Raw genomic sequence first — 20175 nt, 5'->3', positions numbered from 1 at the left:
CATTAATGCAAAAAAAAAATTAGCATAGAAGCTGAGTAATGACTGAAGATGTGATAAACAAGAACTTATTATTTTCTAGTACAGTAAATTAGCATTAAGCACTTGTAGATCTCATGTGTAGAGTTTATTCTCACTTTTAACTTTATGGGTGATATTTTTAGAAACATATAGGGGCATGTTTTAAAAGGGTAGGTAACCTTTTTTTCTGCATACTGTTACAAGGATTAACTATTAAACAAGCCAGGAATCTTAAAAAAATGACTAATACATAGATACGTGGCTGACTGATATAGACCCTAAGGCTCATAAATCCAAGGGGTTTTAGATAGTACCTGCTAAATTGAAAGCAATGTTTCAAAGACAGTGTAAAGATTCTGTTACCTGTACTGTAGATCAAATCAATGTTCAAATACTCAGTACTTAAGCCAACTGAAGCTGAGGATAGGAAGGACCAGGTTCTTGGGATTGGCTATGGTGGTGCTTCTGTTTTTATAAATCCACCCAGTGGTGAACCATCGGTTTTTTCCTAACATGCTTCAAGTCTATCCACATCTTTCTTGGGTCAAGTAGCTGACAAATCAGCTTGCTAATCTGCTTTAATCTTTTCACAATATACAGCAGGTGTAATAATGCCTGCCTTGATTCTTGATGAGATCACACTTTAGGACTGAAGGTTTGTCTCTATTTACTTTAAAGTAGCATCACATTTTGGTGTAATTTTGTATTTTCTAAAAAGGTCCAATCAAAATTCTTAATTCACATTTCCAAAATTTTAAAATATTACTTAATTAGACATTAGCAACCTTTCAAACACATATTATATATATATATATTTTTTTTTTAACATTTATGAGTTTATTGTCCATCTGTCACATTGAGCATTGAATATTCCAGCTTTACTTAATGAAAGCCAGGAGGAAATTTCATCTTAAATGGGCTACAATACCATTTGAGGAGTTTACTTTGAAGATAGAAAAACCCTAATAAAGTAAAATTAATTTAGGCAGTGCACTTAAATGCTTTAAATTGTGGAGACACCCTTGCAGTTCGCTTTTCTCACGCTACCTCAGCTATCAAATCAGCCCTAGTGGGGCAAATTTGCCACATGACACTTTGAAAAATCTTTTAATTCTATCGTAACTTACTATAAACCTTGTTATAGTTCAAGACTAAGTAAAAATTCCAATAAATAGAATTATATCCTCCCCTTTTAACACCATCTTCCTGAAATCTGCAATTTACACATCTAGCTAATAATCCATTTATTACTTTCTTTACAATAGTTCTTAAAAATAGGAGGCTCCTGTTTAATATTACACCAAAGTGAGGTCATTAAATGAAGTCCTAAAAAATTTATTATGTAAATACTTGCAGGTTTCTATTTACTGTGATACCAACACCAAGTCTATAGCATTGCTAAAGCAAAGTGAGAGATGGTAATATTTATCAGAAAATAATAATATTTTTAGAATAATCTAATTTATTTTCTTATATTTATATACATGTACAGTTCACTATGCAATCTGTGAATTTTCCATATTTTTCTATTATTTGCCTTGAAGCTATCAGCTGACATTTTCCCAGTAGAAAATGTACCCAAGTAATAATCTACAAGAGAAGATAAATGGTGAGAAACATATAAAAAGAACACCAACTCTCATGTTCCAAGGCAACGCAAATGAATGTGCTTTGTGAGGTAACAAAGAACTATAGGAGCATAAAATATTCGGCAGCACTTGCCTCCTTGTGCAGTAAATGTGGGTTTATGGCCTCATTACCAACCCCATCAGGCTGCACAGTGTCTGTACAAAGATATTTTATGCTGCATACTTGAAAAGTGAAAAAAAAATGCACAGGGGAAAAAAAGGAATATAAGCAAAAAATTCAAGGACATTTTCAGGTATTATATACTATCAATAGTTGCAGACACTCCAGGAAAAATGGGAAAAATGTCTACACATAAACCTTGATATTTTTGATTTACAAAGATGACAATTTAATGGTGAAGAAACCTAATAGTTGTTATCAAGGGAATTAAAAATAATTTATAGAACAAACAAGGTAAGAAAAAAAGTGGAGATTTAGTTTTAGGATTTTATTAACACAGTGCCAGAATATTGTCATTTGATGCACACTCTGTAAGGAGTACTTAGAACATGAGGAAATGGATGCATTAAACTTCGAAAATAGCATACCTTTTTGTATTTAACAAAATCATTTTGATCACTTCAAAGGTTTTGATTTTTGGGGTTTTTTTTGGGTTTGTTTTTTTTTTTTTTTTTTTTTGTTTGTTTTTTTTTTTGTTGTTGTTGTTGTTGTTGTTGTTGTTTCCTTGTTGACATTTTTTTGGACACTGAAACTTTTGTTTACCTTGAGCATTGCTTTACCATCTAATACATTCTAACTGCTTGTCTGAATTATGGATTTGTTATAAAATCACAGACAATATCACAGCAAATATACTGCTAAATCCCCCTTTTCAGCTTTTCCATTCTTTCATGTGTATGCTTCTATAGTTTTTTTCCCTGAAGTCTTACTGGCTGTTTTTTCCCCTAAACTGCCATTTCCAACTCAATATACCATACTTAGATCCATATGAGTCTCCTAAAATTCCCACTCTACAGCTAAATCTCAGTTATGTGAATCCAGCTGATACCCTGAAAACACATATGAGATACTGAAGACAGATAAGGCTCAGTAGTTAGTCTCATGTGCTCAAAAAGAGCATGAAAGAAAGGTCAAAGGGAAGGAAAGTAATAAGAAATAATAACTGTCAGCCTGTATTTGTGACAATGACCTTATGAGGCAAAAAACTTTAGTGTTTGGTGGTTTTTGGCACTTAATGGTAGAAATCACCTGACAAAAATAAAGCAAATACCACAGGAAATAACACTAGTGGCATTAAGACTGCTCCTCTGGTTAGCTTTTCTTGCCAACCAGGAAATACTTTCCTTGCATAAAAGGAAATTTGTGCTTGCATGCTTTTCTCATGAGATGAGTATTGATCCCATGCATCCATCTTCCATGACTACCCCCGGTTTGAAGAAAACAAGACCCAAAACTTCTTGTAATTAATGCTCAAATGAGACATCTAAACTCAATACAGAAAGTGGCTTTGATTTGGGTTTATCAGTTCCACCAAAATTCTCAGAAATAAATGTGTTAATGTAGGAGAGATTTTCTTCAACAGTTTTAGGTAACTCTGGTATAACCCCAGTCTAAAGTGATGTTATTTGATTCCATGTATATGGCCATTATGAGACCCTTCTCATTCAATCTATGCAGGATATTCTTCATCTAAAGTAGCATACTTTCTTCCATACCACCATATATATACTAAACCCTACACGGTGACATTTTGAATGTCTTAATCCCCTTTGGTTCTGATACAGTAAGAGCAAGCAAAGCCCAGTGTTGATTTAGTTGATCAGCCTCTAGTGGAGTGCTTTAGGAGGAGGTGAAGCACTGTTCTGACTCCACTGACTATTCGACAGATGCACATCAAGTATAATCAGAGTTTGGACACACAGCACCCATGCGTGCAAATCAAATTCCATTCTAAATGTCTTCAGTGTTAAAATGGTGTCTTTTGTTCCAGCTCTAACATCTCATTCACATGATGTTTTGAAAGGCAAAAATGTCAATATTGTTAATAAAAATCATAATGTTGCAACTACTATACACAAAACACAAAACTCATCAAAATATATGATTTTTAAAAGTAGACTGCGACTGCTTTTTTCACAATATAAGTATTTTTTTATAACATGTGTATGTATATGGAGCTCTGTGTCACAATTTATGTACATGAATTCAAATTGAAGACGAACATATACTGTAGGGAATCAGTTATACATAACATGATTTTTCCAGTAGGCTTATAAGTACCTTTTGCACATTATACCAAAATTTACAAACACCTTGGTTTGTTTTTGAAATGTATTTAATGCTATAAAACAAATGCTACCCTGGAAGTCTTGTACGAGATTTTAAGACATTGAAAATTAAAAATCTCATCCTTATAGTGCAACAAGAGTTTTGTGATGTAAATACCTTAGATATTTTATGTTCCAAAATTGTAATCCTCAATTATGACAAAATTAAATAAGCACACAAACTTATTTCAAGGCAAGAGGGAACCTAACCAGTATTTGTTTATTTCATTACTAGGACCTTAGTAATTTTAATTCTAAAGTACGTGAATTCTTTGTCAATGATGTTATAACCCCCTAAAATCAAAGATGCCATTCTGGCAAATAAAAATATAAAAAGTTTAAATTTGAACATGTACATTCACAGATGGCATAAAGCTTTAACACTGTATGAAGGAGATAAGAGAATATAAATTGCTTTAATTTTCCACCTGCCATGGGAAATATTTGTTTCAGAAAGGTGTTACTGTATTTGTATGATGCAGAAGGCACAGGATGTAAAAATGAGGCAATCCTAAATTCACAATGACTGTCCTTCACTCTATTAAATCAATCCTAATAATTGTGAAATAGTAATTGAGTAATTACAAGCATGAAATGGTACATTGCCATGAATACACAAAAGTTTAGTGAAAGCAGTTCCTAGATCTACATATTTTTGATCCTCAAGATGTCTACAACTTAAAAAGGTGACATAGAGTGAGAGGATAAATTCTTCAGATAAAATTAATTTTTTTTGGATTATGGTAATAATCTCTTAGGGATGAGCTATCTGGTGCTCAGCAAGAGATTCTTCCCCAGTCAGAGTATAGTTACATTGCAGGTTCTGTAGATGTTAAACTTCCTTTTATGGGTAGCAGGATGATCTGATCAGCCATTTGGAGAGACAGGAGCCTTGTCTATAATGAAACTTTGAAGAAATGAAATGTGCCCTGTTTAAGGGAACATTCTCAAAAATCCCACTCTAATATTAAGTCTCCTAATTGGACAAAACACAGTTTCTGAATTCACCGCAGAATGAATTCATTGCAGAATATATGCATAAGCTATTATATGGAAGACAAGTGTCACTAGCAGATCATGCCTGAGCTACCACAAACTTTTGAAACAATCCATGAATCAGCAAGATAATCTCACTCAATCCCCCTGCATACTACCATATGCTACCTAGTAAAATTGCTCTTTTAAAGCATATTGCAAGAATAAATTATCTTAAAATAAATTATCTAAAAATCAACTGTCACAGTATGTGAATTCCCTAGGTGTGAACTGGGCAAAGATTTTCTGAATAAAAATGTTGTTTTGAAGTTCCCCAGCTATGTGCTTTGAAAGGCAATAAATTAGAAATAGCATTTTATACCAACATATTTTTATACCAACATATTGAGGCATAATCCAACTTTATACAAATACCTGAGAGCTCAGACCCATAAAACTGTACGTGAAGTTTCCCACTCTCACTATAATTAATTTTAATGTCGTCAGTTGTGTCAATTGTAGCGAATAACTTTTACTTTTTATAGAAGAAGGAAGTTACTAGGCTCAAACAAATACTTAATATATCTGTGCTTTGTACAGTGCAGAAAGTACAGCCTTCAATAAAAACTCCTGTAACTGGGACACAGTCTTTATTTACCAGGTCATTAGACTTAGCAATATTGCAGCCCATAGCACATCTACTATACCATAATCAGCTATCAGTCAGGAAAATATTGGGCAAAATTAGGCATCTGTGCTGAAGCAACAATGCCATAATGCAACAAATCTTGCCGTCCAATAGACACTGAGGCTGAAAAACTGAGCCCTTGCAATGTTATCATAAAACAGTGAAAACAGCAGGAAATCCAAGGCAGTAAGTATCCACAGTCTGGAGAAGGAATTGAAACAGCAAGGGGTAGAGGCATGGTTAGTTTATAGTCTAATGAGATTATACTAACAGTAAGAAAGGAGCAAAGAGAACACATCAGTAGGTCCTCAAAAGAGTTCAAAGTAACTGATTCTAGAAAGCTGAGAAATTGCATAATAGAAGAGCTAAAACAATGAAGAGTTGTAAAAAATTACAGCATGCACTTGACACAGTCAGAAAAGCACCATAAAGTTGTATTTGCAAGTAATAAAAGCCTAATAAATGACTCAGTAGGATTCTGATCAAAAGCTGCAATAAGTGGGATCCAGAGGAAACAAATAAATGGTTAAGGAAGAAATAAGCAGGAATACCTTTGAACAGGAGAAGACTCAAATTTGGATTTCTGTGTTGCTCAGAAAAAGGCAAATAAATCTTAGAAAAACATTTAACTTAAAATGATCTTAGTTGGCTAAGACCTGAAACTATGCTACTGTCTCTGTAGGATGTTAAAATTTGTTTTCATTTTGAGTTGGCATTAAAAATCTGTTCCCATGCCAGCACCAGAATGCAAAACTTAAAAAATTTTTCCATTTAAAAAAAATATTCCAGCTCATTATGGTTTTGGGATGGTTTTTTTGGGTGTTGTTTGTTTGTTTTGTTGGGCTTTTTTGTTTGTTTGGTTTTTGCTTTCTTTGTGGTTTTTGGGGGGCATTTTTTTTTTTCTGGAATGAAACCTAGGAAATCTCTTTAACTGCATTATCCTCTTCAAAATTCACTGAATGTTATTTTAAAAGGAAACACTATCTTATCTTTAAAATTCTACTTGCAACCTAACCTGATAAAAGGCCACAAATTCACTTTTAGAGTAAGTCAAAAGTAATTTAAAATACAGAGTAACAGTATGTCATGAGCTGTCTGCTTCCTGGAAAAGAAAATCAACAAGAACCTAAGCATTCTGATAAATATTTTTAAATCTGCAAGTCAAAAGAGTAGACTCCTCAAAGTAATTGTAAAATCAGATCTTCAATACACAGTTCAAATTTCAAGAGTTCTCTCATTCTCCAAGAAAAGTCGAGGGTGAAAATCTGCAAAACTTTCAGTATATCTTAAAATAATTTCATTGTTTTGAAAACTTGAAAATTATTTTGGTAATTGATTTTTTTTTAAGTTCATAGATTTCAAAATGCTAGCAATATTTTTTTATTAAAAAGAAGTAGTGTTCCATTCAATCAGATAATCTGTAAAGTAAAATGTTTTTCTTTCACATCTTTTATTAACTGAAAGGGTATGTATTAACTCCCAGTGCAGTTATTTGGGGATAGAAATCCCAATACTGATAAAGATGATGTAGACTTTAGATGAAAGTAACCTAAAGATACTGTCAGCCTTAAATAAGTCTGATTTTAATACTTCTCATTCACAATCATCATGGTCCTAAAGCAACTACAGTCTTTCCAAGAGATATCAAATTAAGAAAATTCTTCCTTGCTTGCACTGCAAAAAAATTCAAGTCCAATAAAATGTAACCCATTCAATATTGCCCATACTGCCAAAAATTAAAGACTTAAAAGTTACACCTCTTTTCCTCATGCTGTGATTATCAGTGTCTGTTAGCATGTCTTTACCTTCCACACAGCTGGATATAACAAGTGTTATTTTTTTTCTGGGTAAAACTCCAAGTGTTTACTCAGACTTCTTAATCTTGAACATAACATAATTTGTCTGTCTGGGTGTGCAATTCCTCCTGTTGATGAACTAGCAACCTGCCCAAAGACCTCTACTTAAGAGTAGTGTTTTTTCAAGTCCTAATGAATCCACACCAATCTCATTAAGTTCTGCACTACTAAAATTCTAAATTCACTGAGAAAGATAAATTGTACAGAATTAAGAGAACTTGTGCATTATTGTAGTAGATGGGCGTTTACTGGCTTTCATAGGAAAGTCTGAGTCCCATAGAAAACACACTCTGGACAGTTTAACAGCATAGTCAGTACCAATTTTTCTACTTAAAATTAACTGAATAAAGAAAGCATGAGGATGCCGATACACTCCTCTATTTGTGGGAATTTTAACTTTTTTTAAAATACACATTTAATTTTTCTCTTCCAAAAATATACTGTTTTGCAAAGTCAACAAGACAGCACACTACTGAATATAAATTTGAGTAGATTAAATTTTCATACATTTTCCATAATTTAAATGCTTTTCTATATTTAAAAATGCAAAGTAATTTAATAATTTCTATAAAATGTAATTATTTTAAAGTCAAAGGCCTTCTAGGAGAAATATTCACATCTAATGGCTATTTAAAATAAAATATAACAGGTCAGTTTGGAACTGAAAAAAGCTTTTTCTGTTCTGCGAGAAATCCCACTACAGTATAATCTTTCTCAATATAGTAGTTTTGCACTTTTGCCCATTTTTCCTGAATACATATCTTTACTGAGCCAAACTGAATCCTCTTTAAGAAAAAAGTGAATTTAATTAACTTCACAAAGCAATAGTATTTACATCTCAAAAATATGCTATGAAAGCATGCAGCAAATTTATCTTTTCTGCAGGTAAACATTTTCACTTAATTATGGTAAGATAAACATTTTTTTCCTTAACTACTTTAAAGTCAAGAATACAGTCTTCCAAAAGGCTGCACGGGAAATATATGTTTTGCAATTATGAAAGTACATAAAGATCATACATTCCCTGCCATATAGCAATACATTTATTCAGCATTTCATTACACAGAAGTACAATATAAGTAAAGTCTTTTTTTTTTTTTCTACAGGTAGGATGTTTCCATCCCTTACTGATTTTGCAGAAAAACAGTAAAAATATTCTGTTATAACCACTATCTTATGCATAATTAGATGACTAATTCATAGTTATGTATTAAGAATCATTACTGGAAGACAGTAGATTGAAAAGAAAATATGTAGGTAGTAAAATAACTAACAACAACTCTCAAAATACTTACATGTAATGTCCAGTTTTTATGACAAGAAATCTTATGTTAAGATTCAACAGTGATTAAGTATCAAGGTGCAACATCAAAAATTCACTATTAACTTAATTAGCAATGTGGAATTTTGATTACATTTTTCTGTACTTCATTAAAAATGTATTTAAAACTACAAAATTTTAAGTAGACCTATTACTCTGAGTGGACATTTTCACACATGCTACTTTTCTCCTCTCTAGTGCCCAGCGTATTTTTGTAACAACTCCACTCTGTTCCTTTTTGTGTTTAAATGAACATACAGACTTGCATGTGTTCATGCATTTCTGCAAATATATATAAAATATTTTTAAGACAAATCCAAAATTCACTTGAGACAAGAGAAAAAGCATACCTTTTCTGGATCAGTTGTTGTAATGACCCACACACAATGTGCGTTGTCTTCATATTGAACCGGATAATTTGGTGATGTGATAATGCCACTCGGTCCACGTAAATTAGAACCACATGTTCTAGCTAAAATGATAACCAACAAACCAGATTGCCTTAGACTGGATGCTCTGTTTAAAATAAATATTACAAAATTGCCACAGCATTAGCAACAACTTGCTGTGAAATTATTAATATGCTGATGTATTCCATAACAATCTGCCCTTAAAGGTATTTCAGCCAGACCAAAAAAAAAAAAAAAGTGAAAATTTATCTACAGGGGAAGAAATGAGCACTTTTCAATTTAATCAGCCCAACATTTACAATATTTTATTCTTACTTTATGTAGATTAAATACTCAAAATTATCATATCAATACTCTGTTTGGAGAAAGATTTACCCTTCCCAAATGGATGGAGGGAGACTTCTATCCATGAATGTAAGGGCCAGTATGCGCTCTCCTTCATGATTTCCCCATGACTTGGAGAAAGAAACACATGTATCACAATATTTGTGTAACTACATGTCCTTAACCTAAACATGACCTTCTGTGGTGTCTTAGCTCTTTACACCACAGGAAATATAAAGACAAATAAAAAAAATATAAAATGGTTCAAGGCAGTATGTAGTCTGACTTTGGTAAAGAAGACTGAGTTCTGAAACCATCACAATCCCTCTGCCACATTCAGCAAACCCAGATAGTCAGCATTTAAAAATATATTGCTTAACATATTTAGTTATCTTTTAAAGAGCATTAAGGATAGATTTTACAAGAATATTCAAATTTCTGAAAATATTTAAGTAACTAGAAACATTGAAAAGTATTGAGACATAATTTCCAGTGACACAGATTTACAGAACTCAGAATATTTCAAAATGTCATTGTCATGTTTATGGTATCACAGTACTTTGTCAACATGCTAAACAGAGAGTCTAGATCATAAAATTTCTAATTACAAACTCACCAAATGCAAGGCTTAACCTACCACTGTCCAGTCCATCACTAAACCCTGTCCCTAAGTGCCGCAAAAAACTAATCACATTTAAGTATGCCACATTATGCTAGCTACTAACAATACAGAAAGCTTAGCACATTGCTGCTGTATTAAGCAATCTATATTCTTTTAATTGAAAGAATAACAAGGACAAAATAATGGGATCTGAAATACAGGGCATTTTCTTTCTATTAACTGCTAGAAACACTATACCTCTAGGACCATAACTATCACACAATCTATTACTTTATTTTCAATTCCTCCTGCCTAAAGTCTGCTACAGCACACTAATCCAGAGATACAACTTTGTAGCAATAAAAACACCAGTCAGTCCCTCTTGTAGCTGTCCTCAAAGAAGAAAGGCTAAGAAATATCTCTCTTGCAGAAAGATTTTTGATTCAAGCTGTTACTCCTTTACCTTTCTCCTATTCAAACTTCTAAGATAAGGCTAAAAGGATGGGGAGGGGCAAGGAGTAAAGCCGAGCAAGAAGCACAATTGAAGTTGAGCCCAGAAAAATCAGGACTAGGTAAATATCTGTGACTGATAAAAACATAGCATGATACTGAGAATCTCATATTTAGGAATTAATTTAGAAAAAATTAACATAAACCTAACTAATTAGTTCTACTTAAAGTAAGTTTATCATGATAAAAGGAAGACTAAGTGAAATGAAAACTATTTAAGTGAAATTTGCTCCCTAAATTGACATTCTTTCTACACATCTGATTGCATACTTCAAGCTACATAAAAATCTTTGTACATTCATAATCATATATAGACATATACATGAGATATTGTTCCCTGTTTTAGTTTGCTTAGTTTTGAATTTCATTGCAGCAGAAACTATAAATTACCCTTCAAAACCTCACAAAAAAGTTCCAAAGAATAGCAGTTACCTCTGCAAATTGGCCTGTGGTCACTCCAGGCAGCCAGTGTATCTGTCACTCTCTGACAAGTGATGCTCTTAGAACCTTGCAGTACATAATTGTCTTCACAGGAAAACTGTACACTTGCACCCACCCTAGGAGAAAAAGGGGAGACAGAAGGAAGGAATTAAATACATTTTAATATCAACATTCTCAAATAAATGTAAATATTGCCAAGTGACTATATTTCCAGATCCAAACAAAAAAAATCAGGTGCTCTATCAATATTGTATTCATAAAAAAAACCTTATACTCTAGGGAAAAGGTCTATTATTCAATTTGCCCACCTTTTAAGGAATACAAAACAATAAATTCTTTTACAGTATGAGTTCAATGAATATATGGATATATATTTTATCTAAGGAAATATATATCACTTTTTATACATCAATCAAAAATATATACCATTCTTTCAGGCAACAGAACTTAATGAATAATTTCAACATTGCTATATTCACTCAAATGAGAGAATAAGCAATTTGGAAATTTTTCAACACATATATCCAGGAAATATTAATTTCAATCAATGGCAGAAATTCATTAAATATTCCTAATCCTGTTGAAATTTCCTCTAAAACATTACATTAAGCTATAAATTGTTTAGGACTGAAATTTGACTATTACACTTGCAACACTGAAATGTATCCCTTTGGAATTACTTATGCTGCCCAATTGTTATGAAGATTTTCAAAGACTGTATACACTTATGGTCTATATCACAGACAGTTTTCTTAAACAGTATTTAAGTATCTGGCTCCATTTATTATTTGCGACATTCTTTGTTCCCCATCATAATTAACTGGTTCTGTTGTTTGTTTTCTTGCACTTTTAAAATTTGTATTTGATAGTCCCGTGTCACAAACAAAGTGAACTCAACAAAGCAGAGTTCTCAGTTTAGTCTCTGTAAGTTATTGAGTCCTAAACACCAGGGGATTGCTATATGGCACTCAGGAGGCTCAATGCTCGAAACTGTGCTGGGAAGAGCCGCATATAATACCATATAATTCACTATCACAAGCTTATTCCCACCCTTCATGGACTAGTATTTTCTTAGTTTCTCAGAGAATCTCACAAACCCTAACTATATTGTTTATTGACATTATTATTTGCTTCTATACTTCTTTTCATTATTTCAGGAAATTTTAATAGGACTGTTTTTTTTTTTTTGTTAAGTTTTTAGTATTATGCTTCAAATCTAGAAAAGCTTTCAAAACTGCTTTTCCTGTCACTTTGTTCTTGAGCTGTTAAATGAGAAAACTCAGAAAGGCAGGGAAAATGTTGGCCTTTTACTTCCATAATTTATGCAAAATGCATAAAATTCTTGAAGAGTAAGGTAAGTTTCTACAATTGTCTTTATTTTATACTTGTCATAATCTTCAGAACATTCTTAAAGCCCTCAGAAAAAGAGACCAAGCAGTTTTTGAAAAAAAAATGTCAAATTAATAAAATTTAGTTTATTTTATTGGTAAAGAAAATATTACTCATTAATCTCATATTTTAATGCCATAAACACATATTTTTAATGGCATTTTCTCCTATTTTCTAGAATGAGGATCTCTTTGTTTCTTTTTCTTGGGAAAAAAACCTAAGCTATTATGTAGCAGTGATAAACAGAAATTGAGAAGTAAAGTATTTAAAAATCATATTGGATGAAGACCATGCCACAAGGTAATGATGCGTGAAGCAACATGAAAACCAACATTTCCCTGAAGTTTGCTACTATCAAGGCACATAAGGAGAATTACAAAACTGTGCACATACAAAAACATAGAGTGAAATTAAATGTATAATTACTGTCTGTCTCCAACAGCAATTTATAATTTAAAATACCTGAACATCCCCCTCAGAAAGAAAAAAGAGGATGGAGGGAGATGAACAGGAGGATATAAATAATTTTATGTCTAATGAAGTAAGGTAAGGATTGTATGTTTAGATTGGGTTTTGATCATTGTAGAAATACTTTTAAAATTTTATCAATGTATACATAAAACATCACACACTAAGCTATACACTCATGATGATTCAATTTATTTCAATATTATTCTACAAATGTATTTCAGGAGGTTGGAGGATTTTTTTCCTAAAGCTCTGGAAATAGCTTGTATCTAAGGATCTAAGGGTAATTAATGTGAACTTGATATGTTTTACACAGTGGGTATAATCTTCTGAAATATCTGAAGGCAAACTAAAGTATACAAAATAAATGTGCTGAAAACAACATAATAAAAACAAAGAAGAAACATAGCAAAAAAGTTCACATTAAAGAGCAAGGCACAAAGTACTCCAAAGCTCCTTATGGATCTAAAGAAGCATCTCAGGAGAGGGGATGCATCTGGATCACAGTCTACAATAAAACTGTTCTCACATCCAAACTGCTGAGTCTCTCCATTGATTAAGCTTGACAGTTTCCCATTTAAAAAGGGGACATCCTTTTGAAGATGTCTTATAGCTTGTTTGATATGTGATTTCAAAGAAAATTCCTAGTTCATTTAATATCCACTAGTTAATGATGAAAGGTTTTAATTGAGTTTGGGGAGTTTTGTTGTTTTTTTGTTGTTTTTTTTTTTTTCCTCATCTCTACCTCCATAGTCACTGAGCAAATCTGTGGGCACCAGAAGTCTTGTGTTTTGCTTTGTTACTTCTCTCTGTAAACTTCAAATACAAGGAAGAAATCTGCTTCCTCATTTTTCTTTTTCTATTTTAAATTTTAACTCCATCCAAAAATAATTTGTGGGTTTGTAGAGAAGGCTAGAATTTGACAGGAAGAAAATATTTAAAAAAAGAAAATACTAACATAAAAATTTTAATTTAATTTTCAAAATCTGTTTTGGAAATTTAAAAGCCATTTATTTTACAAGCGTTGGTGAAATTGTGGGAAATGGCTGCATTTTCACATTACCATACATACCATATGATATTTAAGCAGAGCTGAAATAGTATTACTTAGATACATTTCAGATTTCATTTAAACAATCTACTGGTTTGCAATCTCACATAAATATAAAATGTGATATTGACCTCAAAATTGTATTGATTACATTCTCATTACTCTAGCCAAGTCTGACTTGCCATTTCTCCCCCAAAATTAATCTAAATATCCATTGAATTGTTTTAAAATCACTGAAAATTATCTCCCTACTTCCTGAAATGAACACAGTAGAAGCATAGCAGGAGGAGAGAAAGAAAAGGTTAAGATTTCAATACCTCTTTGTTTGCTTTATTATATTAGAATGAATGCCATTATTATGCTGAAAACAGTGAAACCCTTTTCAAAGAACTTGTCATCACTGAATCAGTTGGGTCTCAGGCTGTCTGGAAAATAAACCCTCTGCCTTTCCATCAATCCCACTTATAACATGTCTTTCAGTAGACTGAAAAAGATTTTGAATAATGTGCATTTTCACATGTTTTAGTTCAGATTAATATTCACAGTTGTCATTCTCCTGACAAGAACAATAGCTCCTTCTGGTGTTTATACTTGCTGCTTAGAAAAGAAAAAAAAACAACATTGCCTTTTTTTACTCTCCAGAGTACTTTTATTACATTGGAGAAATGCAAGCAGCAGGAAATATTATTTCCCCTTCTCCTGTGGAAGAGCTTGATTTGTCATTTCAGAGAAATAAAGACCAAATTCCAGCCAAAATTTCTATTTAAATGTCCTTCTAGATTTAGACAGTTAACTTTAAGATAGATATGTTTTAAATAGATATTAACAAACCTTTAAGTACATTAAAAACATTTGCTTTGCATAATGAGTTTTTCAGATAGTAAGTAAGGTTTAGGTGAAAAACAAACTGTTATCATTTCTCTCAAATAATATTCAGAACTGGAGGCCCAAAGCATGCACACAATTAATGTGATCAAAGTACACAACATGTTTTATTTATGTTATATGGTGTTGCTTGTTGAGCACCTTATGTATTCATTTATCCTCATGAACAGTAAGCTACACTTGGTGAAATGAAAATACTATAAGAGGCTGGGATAAAGGAGGTAGGGGAATAGCTTTACTCTGTCAGTTTAGTAAGCACAAACAATGCTCATAAGTGAGCTCCAGGCATTTAAGATACCTTTAACTCACATTCATTCCTGAGTCTGTGTTCAAAATATAGTTAATTGTGGTTTGCAAAGGTCTTTGGCATTTGATTCCCTTGGATATCTTAAAATGTACCTTGAGCTTTAAGGTTCTTTTAGGTTTTCCCTCTTGGTATTTTTATGCATTGCTGGGAAATTTGTGGTTGAGCTCTTTGGATTCACGCTTTTGGATCTTTGAACCAGTTTCACCAAAACTACTTTAGTTAGCTTTCTCTTTCAATTTACAGACTACCTCCTAGAGGTGAAAAGAAGTAATTTTCTTCCTTACCCTCTCTGAGCTTATCAGTGCTCTTCAACCTGCTACTGTTTCTTAACAATTGCTCATATACCACTGATTTGGACCACAATTAGATGAGAGCGTGTTTGGCCAACAATGTATCATGAACACATAAAAGCTGTATGAAATGTATAGATTCATGTATGACATTTACAGATTCACAGAATAAAGAAGATTGGAAGAGCACATCATCTAGTCGATTTGAAGCAAGTCCAATTGGAAGAGAGGGCTCAGAGATCTGCTTGGGTGAGTTCTGAATGCCTTCCTGCATGGAGATTCTACAATCTCTTTCACAAACTTCAATGTTTTACTATCCTCATAGTAAAAATCATGAAATGGACCTACCTGAAGTCAGAGCCTACCCTCTTCCCATTTTCAGGAATTCCAGGATCAGGACACGTATCAGATGCAATTGCATCCCCACCCTGGGTCACTGCAAAGTAAAGAAAAAAACATATTAGACATGCAGCTCTAAAGATGACTCTTTACATTTCCCATACATAAACTTCCATTGCCTGAATGCAACCATATTTTGACATTTTTTCTTGAACCAGTGGAAATTGTTACCAAAAAGAATCCTCACATAATTGATTTATTTATGTATTATTTATTTTAATTTGTTATGATAAAAAAAAGTTTTTCTTCTGTGGGAAATGATTGATTTCCAACAGTCAGTCATTCTTTTTATGAACACACTAGAATTCAAAGTTTTCCTCAAACAGGAAAAAGAATCATTTCATGAAATCACCCTCTGAAATCTTCACAACACATCACTGTAAGGTTAAGAAATATAAGAGAAAATAAAATCTTCATAATAAAATCTGTCCATAATAAGATTTAAAATAAACAAAAGGCAAGAACCCAACTGTGATACTGTAGAACTGTATAGCAGGAATATTTTTATGAATCCCAAAATCATTTAGATTGGAAAAGACCTCCAAGATCATTGAGTCCAACTTTTGAGCAATCCCTACCTCAGCTGAAGATAATCTCAAAAACCATACAAGACATCCCATTGAACGATGCATTTTTTAGCCAGCTTAATATGTGTTCATGCAAATGAGGCTCAAATCTCTATTTTTTGTTTTCAGGTAAGAAGAGAAAGACAAGGTATCTTATACTATTCCATTCTTTTTTCCCTCCATTTCATTTCTTCATCCAGACTCTCAGATAATTAAATGATACTATGTATATAGATGTCCAGACTTATGGTACTCTCAAAATTCAAAACAATTTGAACATTGTGTCCCCCTTTTTCCTACTACACTCCGGAAATGGTAATTAAGGAAAATGTGAAGTTAAAAGTTATTTATCATAGATAAATGATATAAAGCAGAAGACCAAATATTCAGAAAACCTGAAGACACATGTGCTTTTTATCCTGTACACATAGACATATGGTGTTTCCAGCTGAAAAAAGGAAGAACTGACATAAAGTCTGTCATGGGTTTGCATTATCAGATTTTGGTAGCAGGGACAAGGGGAGGGAGGAGGAAAACTACAGGGGTAGCTTCTATGAGAAGCTGCCAGAAGATTCCTCCATGTACAGCAAAGCCAATCTCTGGCAGCTCCAAAATGGACCCACTGGTGGTGACTCAAGGCTGAGCCAATTAGAAATGGTGATAATATCTATGGGATAACTGACTAACTGACTGAAAAAAAGAAGTGATTGTGCAGTTGTAATTGCAGCCAGAGAAAAGCAGGGTTAGAATGTGTGAAAGGAACAGCTCTGCAGACACCAGGATCAGTGCGGAAGGATGGGGAAGAGGTGCTCCAGGCACTGGAGCCAGGATTCCCCTGCAGCCCATGGTGAGGCAGCTGTGCTCCTGCTGCCCACGGAGAACCACAGAGGCGCAGATACAGGGTCCTGCAAACCTGTGGAGAAAGGAGCCCATGCTGGAGCAGGTTTGCTGGTGGGACTTGTGTCCCTGTAAAGGACCTACACTGGAGCAGCCTGTCTTTGCAGGACTGCACCCCATACTGCAGCAGCTTGGGGAGGACTGCTGCCTATGGGATATATTCACATTGGAGAAGTTAATGGAGAATTATCTCCCATGAGAAGAACAACATGCTGGAGCAGCTTCCTCCCTGAGTAGCAGCAACAACATGTGATGAACTAACTGAACATAATCTCACTCCCATCACCCTGTGCATCTGGGGGAGAAGGTAGAGCTGGGAAGGGGGGAAGGGTGGGAGAACGTCTTTATAAGGTCTTTCTTTATTTCATATTATTCTCCTCTGATTTTGTTAGTATAAATGCAATATCCCTAATTCCAGTCTGTTTTGCCCATGATAGTATTTGTTGAGTGATCTTTCCCAGTTCTTATCTCAATTAATGAACTCTTGGTTGTATTTTCTCTCCCCCATCCAGTTGTGGAGAGGGGTAATGGAGAGGCTTTGGTGGGCGCCTGGGGCCCAGCTGGGGCTAACCCACTACAGCTGTATGCCTCCAGTCTTTCTGTTTCCTCCACAAAAAACAGAACTAGTAGAAATTTGTGGATCATATTTTCCATTTTAGAAGATTTTTGGGAAATTTCTAAGAAAAGGACAGAGCATTCTTCCTGAATTTAAAACAAAACAAAACAAAGTTAATTGGAATATTTTAGCTCCACAAAATAAATTACATAAATCTGAGTGGATTACAGATGACAGCATTACAGCTGAAAGGTGATGAGAGCTTAGATGTAAAAAGCAGCTGATTTTCCCACACAGTGATATGCTTTCAAATTTAATATAGCAACAAAAGGAGTGGTGACAAATAGGATACATACAATCAGATTTTAAGAGCTATAAATCTTCATGTCTGATTTGGCAGCTTCAGGGACAATTCATTTATATAGAAATTCAAAGATTTACAAGAGACAATTTAATGAGCTAAAAAACTGTATTACAGCACTATAAAAAGACAACTGAGACAATGCGCTATTATGGACCATAGCTCTTGACCTGAGCACAGGTCAGGTCTTCTGTAGAGAAGCAGAGAAGTTGCAATGATTACAGTATATTTCAACACATGCTTTTTTTTTTTAATCTAGAATGTTTTAAGAATACAGGAATCACCTCTTTATCCACATCTTTTTAACACTACTCATTGCCCTGCATACTTGTTCTGTACACTACATCAAGAAAGATTATGATAATATCAAAAATTTCTTTGAAGACACAACTGAAAATATAAGGTCTTAATTAAAAAAATATTTTCTTCTAAATACAAAAGCCAAACATGAGTAAAAATTCAGTTCCTCTGGACTTTTGTCCATGTATGGCACATGGAATTCACCGTCTCTACACCAGAGCTCAATCCTGCTAATTTCACTAATATTACTTAGATTTATAAAGTTTTTTGTGTTTGAATAAAGGCTTTCAGAGAAACTTTCAGAGAAAGCATATACTAGTGAGTATTCATATATTTTATTCTGAAAGTTTAATCTTGTAGTTGCTTGAAAAGTGTCAGCACTGAAATGCAGTTATAGTGAAAAACCTGGTCTCGCTACAAAAGCAGCCCACTTCTACACTGATGTTTCTTAAAATAAATTCTCTCCCCACTAATATTTTGTCCTCTGTTTAAAAAAAAAAAAAAAGTCAAATATTTACTACTTTTACCAGAGAACTGTAGCTATGTTAGTGGACATGAGATTCAGTTTGGACTATGAATCACCAAAACACAAACATAAGCAAAACAACTGATATGGTTATTCGACTTACTCACTTTACTAAACATGAACCATGTGGTAACAGCTGTAATACAAGGTGGAGAATGCTACCTTTGCTGCTGTGTTTTCAGGACATCACACATCACATAGGAGTGAAGCCAATGTACAGATCTATGTATATACAAAATGCTTAAGTACTTTGGGACATCAGTAAATGCTGAATGAAACCTTAGTCATAGCACAGAATGAAATGATCTTCCCAATGGATGATAACCTTTGCAAAAATTTCTTCTCAGCCACTACTTTACTCTCACAAGGTGTCAACACACTCTCACACCAATATCAGGGCATGGTGGTTCAGCCTCTTGCTTATCCAGAGAAATACTATCTCTGATTAGGACAGGCATCCTATGTCTGGAACTCAGCACATCTTCCTGGATGTCTACAGGCCTTGTTAAACATGGCACAGATTTTAGCTTCTATTTTCCCCAGTGAACTGTCAAGTGTACTTTTAACAGATGGTGTTTGCATGACATGCTGTCATGACAAAATAAATACAATTCCCTGTAAAACAAACCTGCCTGACTTTATCTTTCCAGATGGGAAAAAAAAAAAAGAATAAATCTCTCAAATTAGTAAACCAATTTATTGCCTCTACTGGTTCAGAGCCACCAGGGACTTCAGCTCACTTAATTATATACTTTTACATATTAGTATGCTTAATACCTGCACCTGCAAGTATTTTGGAATTTAACTAAAAATTAGGTATTAAGATGTATTTTAGCTCTAACATTTATCATTCAGACTGAAAAGAGATGAAAAGGTGCTCAAACAAATTCCTGTCAGAGACCTTTATCTTCCTCTGTTACAATCTTGCCAGGTTTCCACTTTATCCACTACTATAAAGTATTGTCCACTGCTACTGAGATATATGTGAGGAGCAAGTATAATTGATTTGAGTATCCCACTTTCAAAATACATTTAAATCTTGCAGCGTCTGCAAGCATTTTCCAGATACATCATTTCTATGCATCCAGTCACATGCCCAATATTTCACTGGTTTATTTT

General features: G+C 33.6%; 1 protein-coding gene across 1 annotated transcript in view; it reads right to left on the bottom strand.

Annotated features, from left to right (window-relative positions):
- The window catches only part of CSMD1 (CUB and Sushi multiple domains 1), a 1057667-nt gene that overhangs the window by 308908 nt on the left and 728584 nt on the right, over positions 1-20175 (bottom strand). Inside the window, exons 8-10 of the mRNA XM_005426386.3 lie at positions 15800-15887; positions 11053-11177; positions 9126-9247 (exon numbers count right to left, since the gene is read on the bottom strand). Of these exons, the coding sequence (XP_005426443.2) occupies positions 9126-9247; positions 11053-11177; positions 15800-15887 (335 nt within the window). The remainder of the gene's footprint in view (positions 1-9125; positions 9248-11052; positions 11178-15799; positions 15888-20175) is intronic.

Source organism: Geospiza fortis, unplaced genomic scaffold (genome assembly GCF_000277835.1).
Source record: "Geospiza fortis unplaced genomic scaffold, GeoFor_1.0 scaffold56, whole genome shotgun sequence".
Classification (NCBI taxonomy): Eukaryota; Metazoa; Chordata; class Aves; order Passeriformes; family Thraupidae; genus Geospiza; species Geospiza fortis.
The sequence above is the reverse complement of the archived record's forward strand: the minus strand, read 5'-3'. Positions and strand labels throughout refer to the sequence as shown.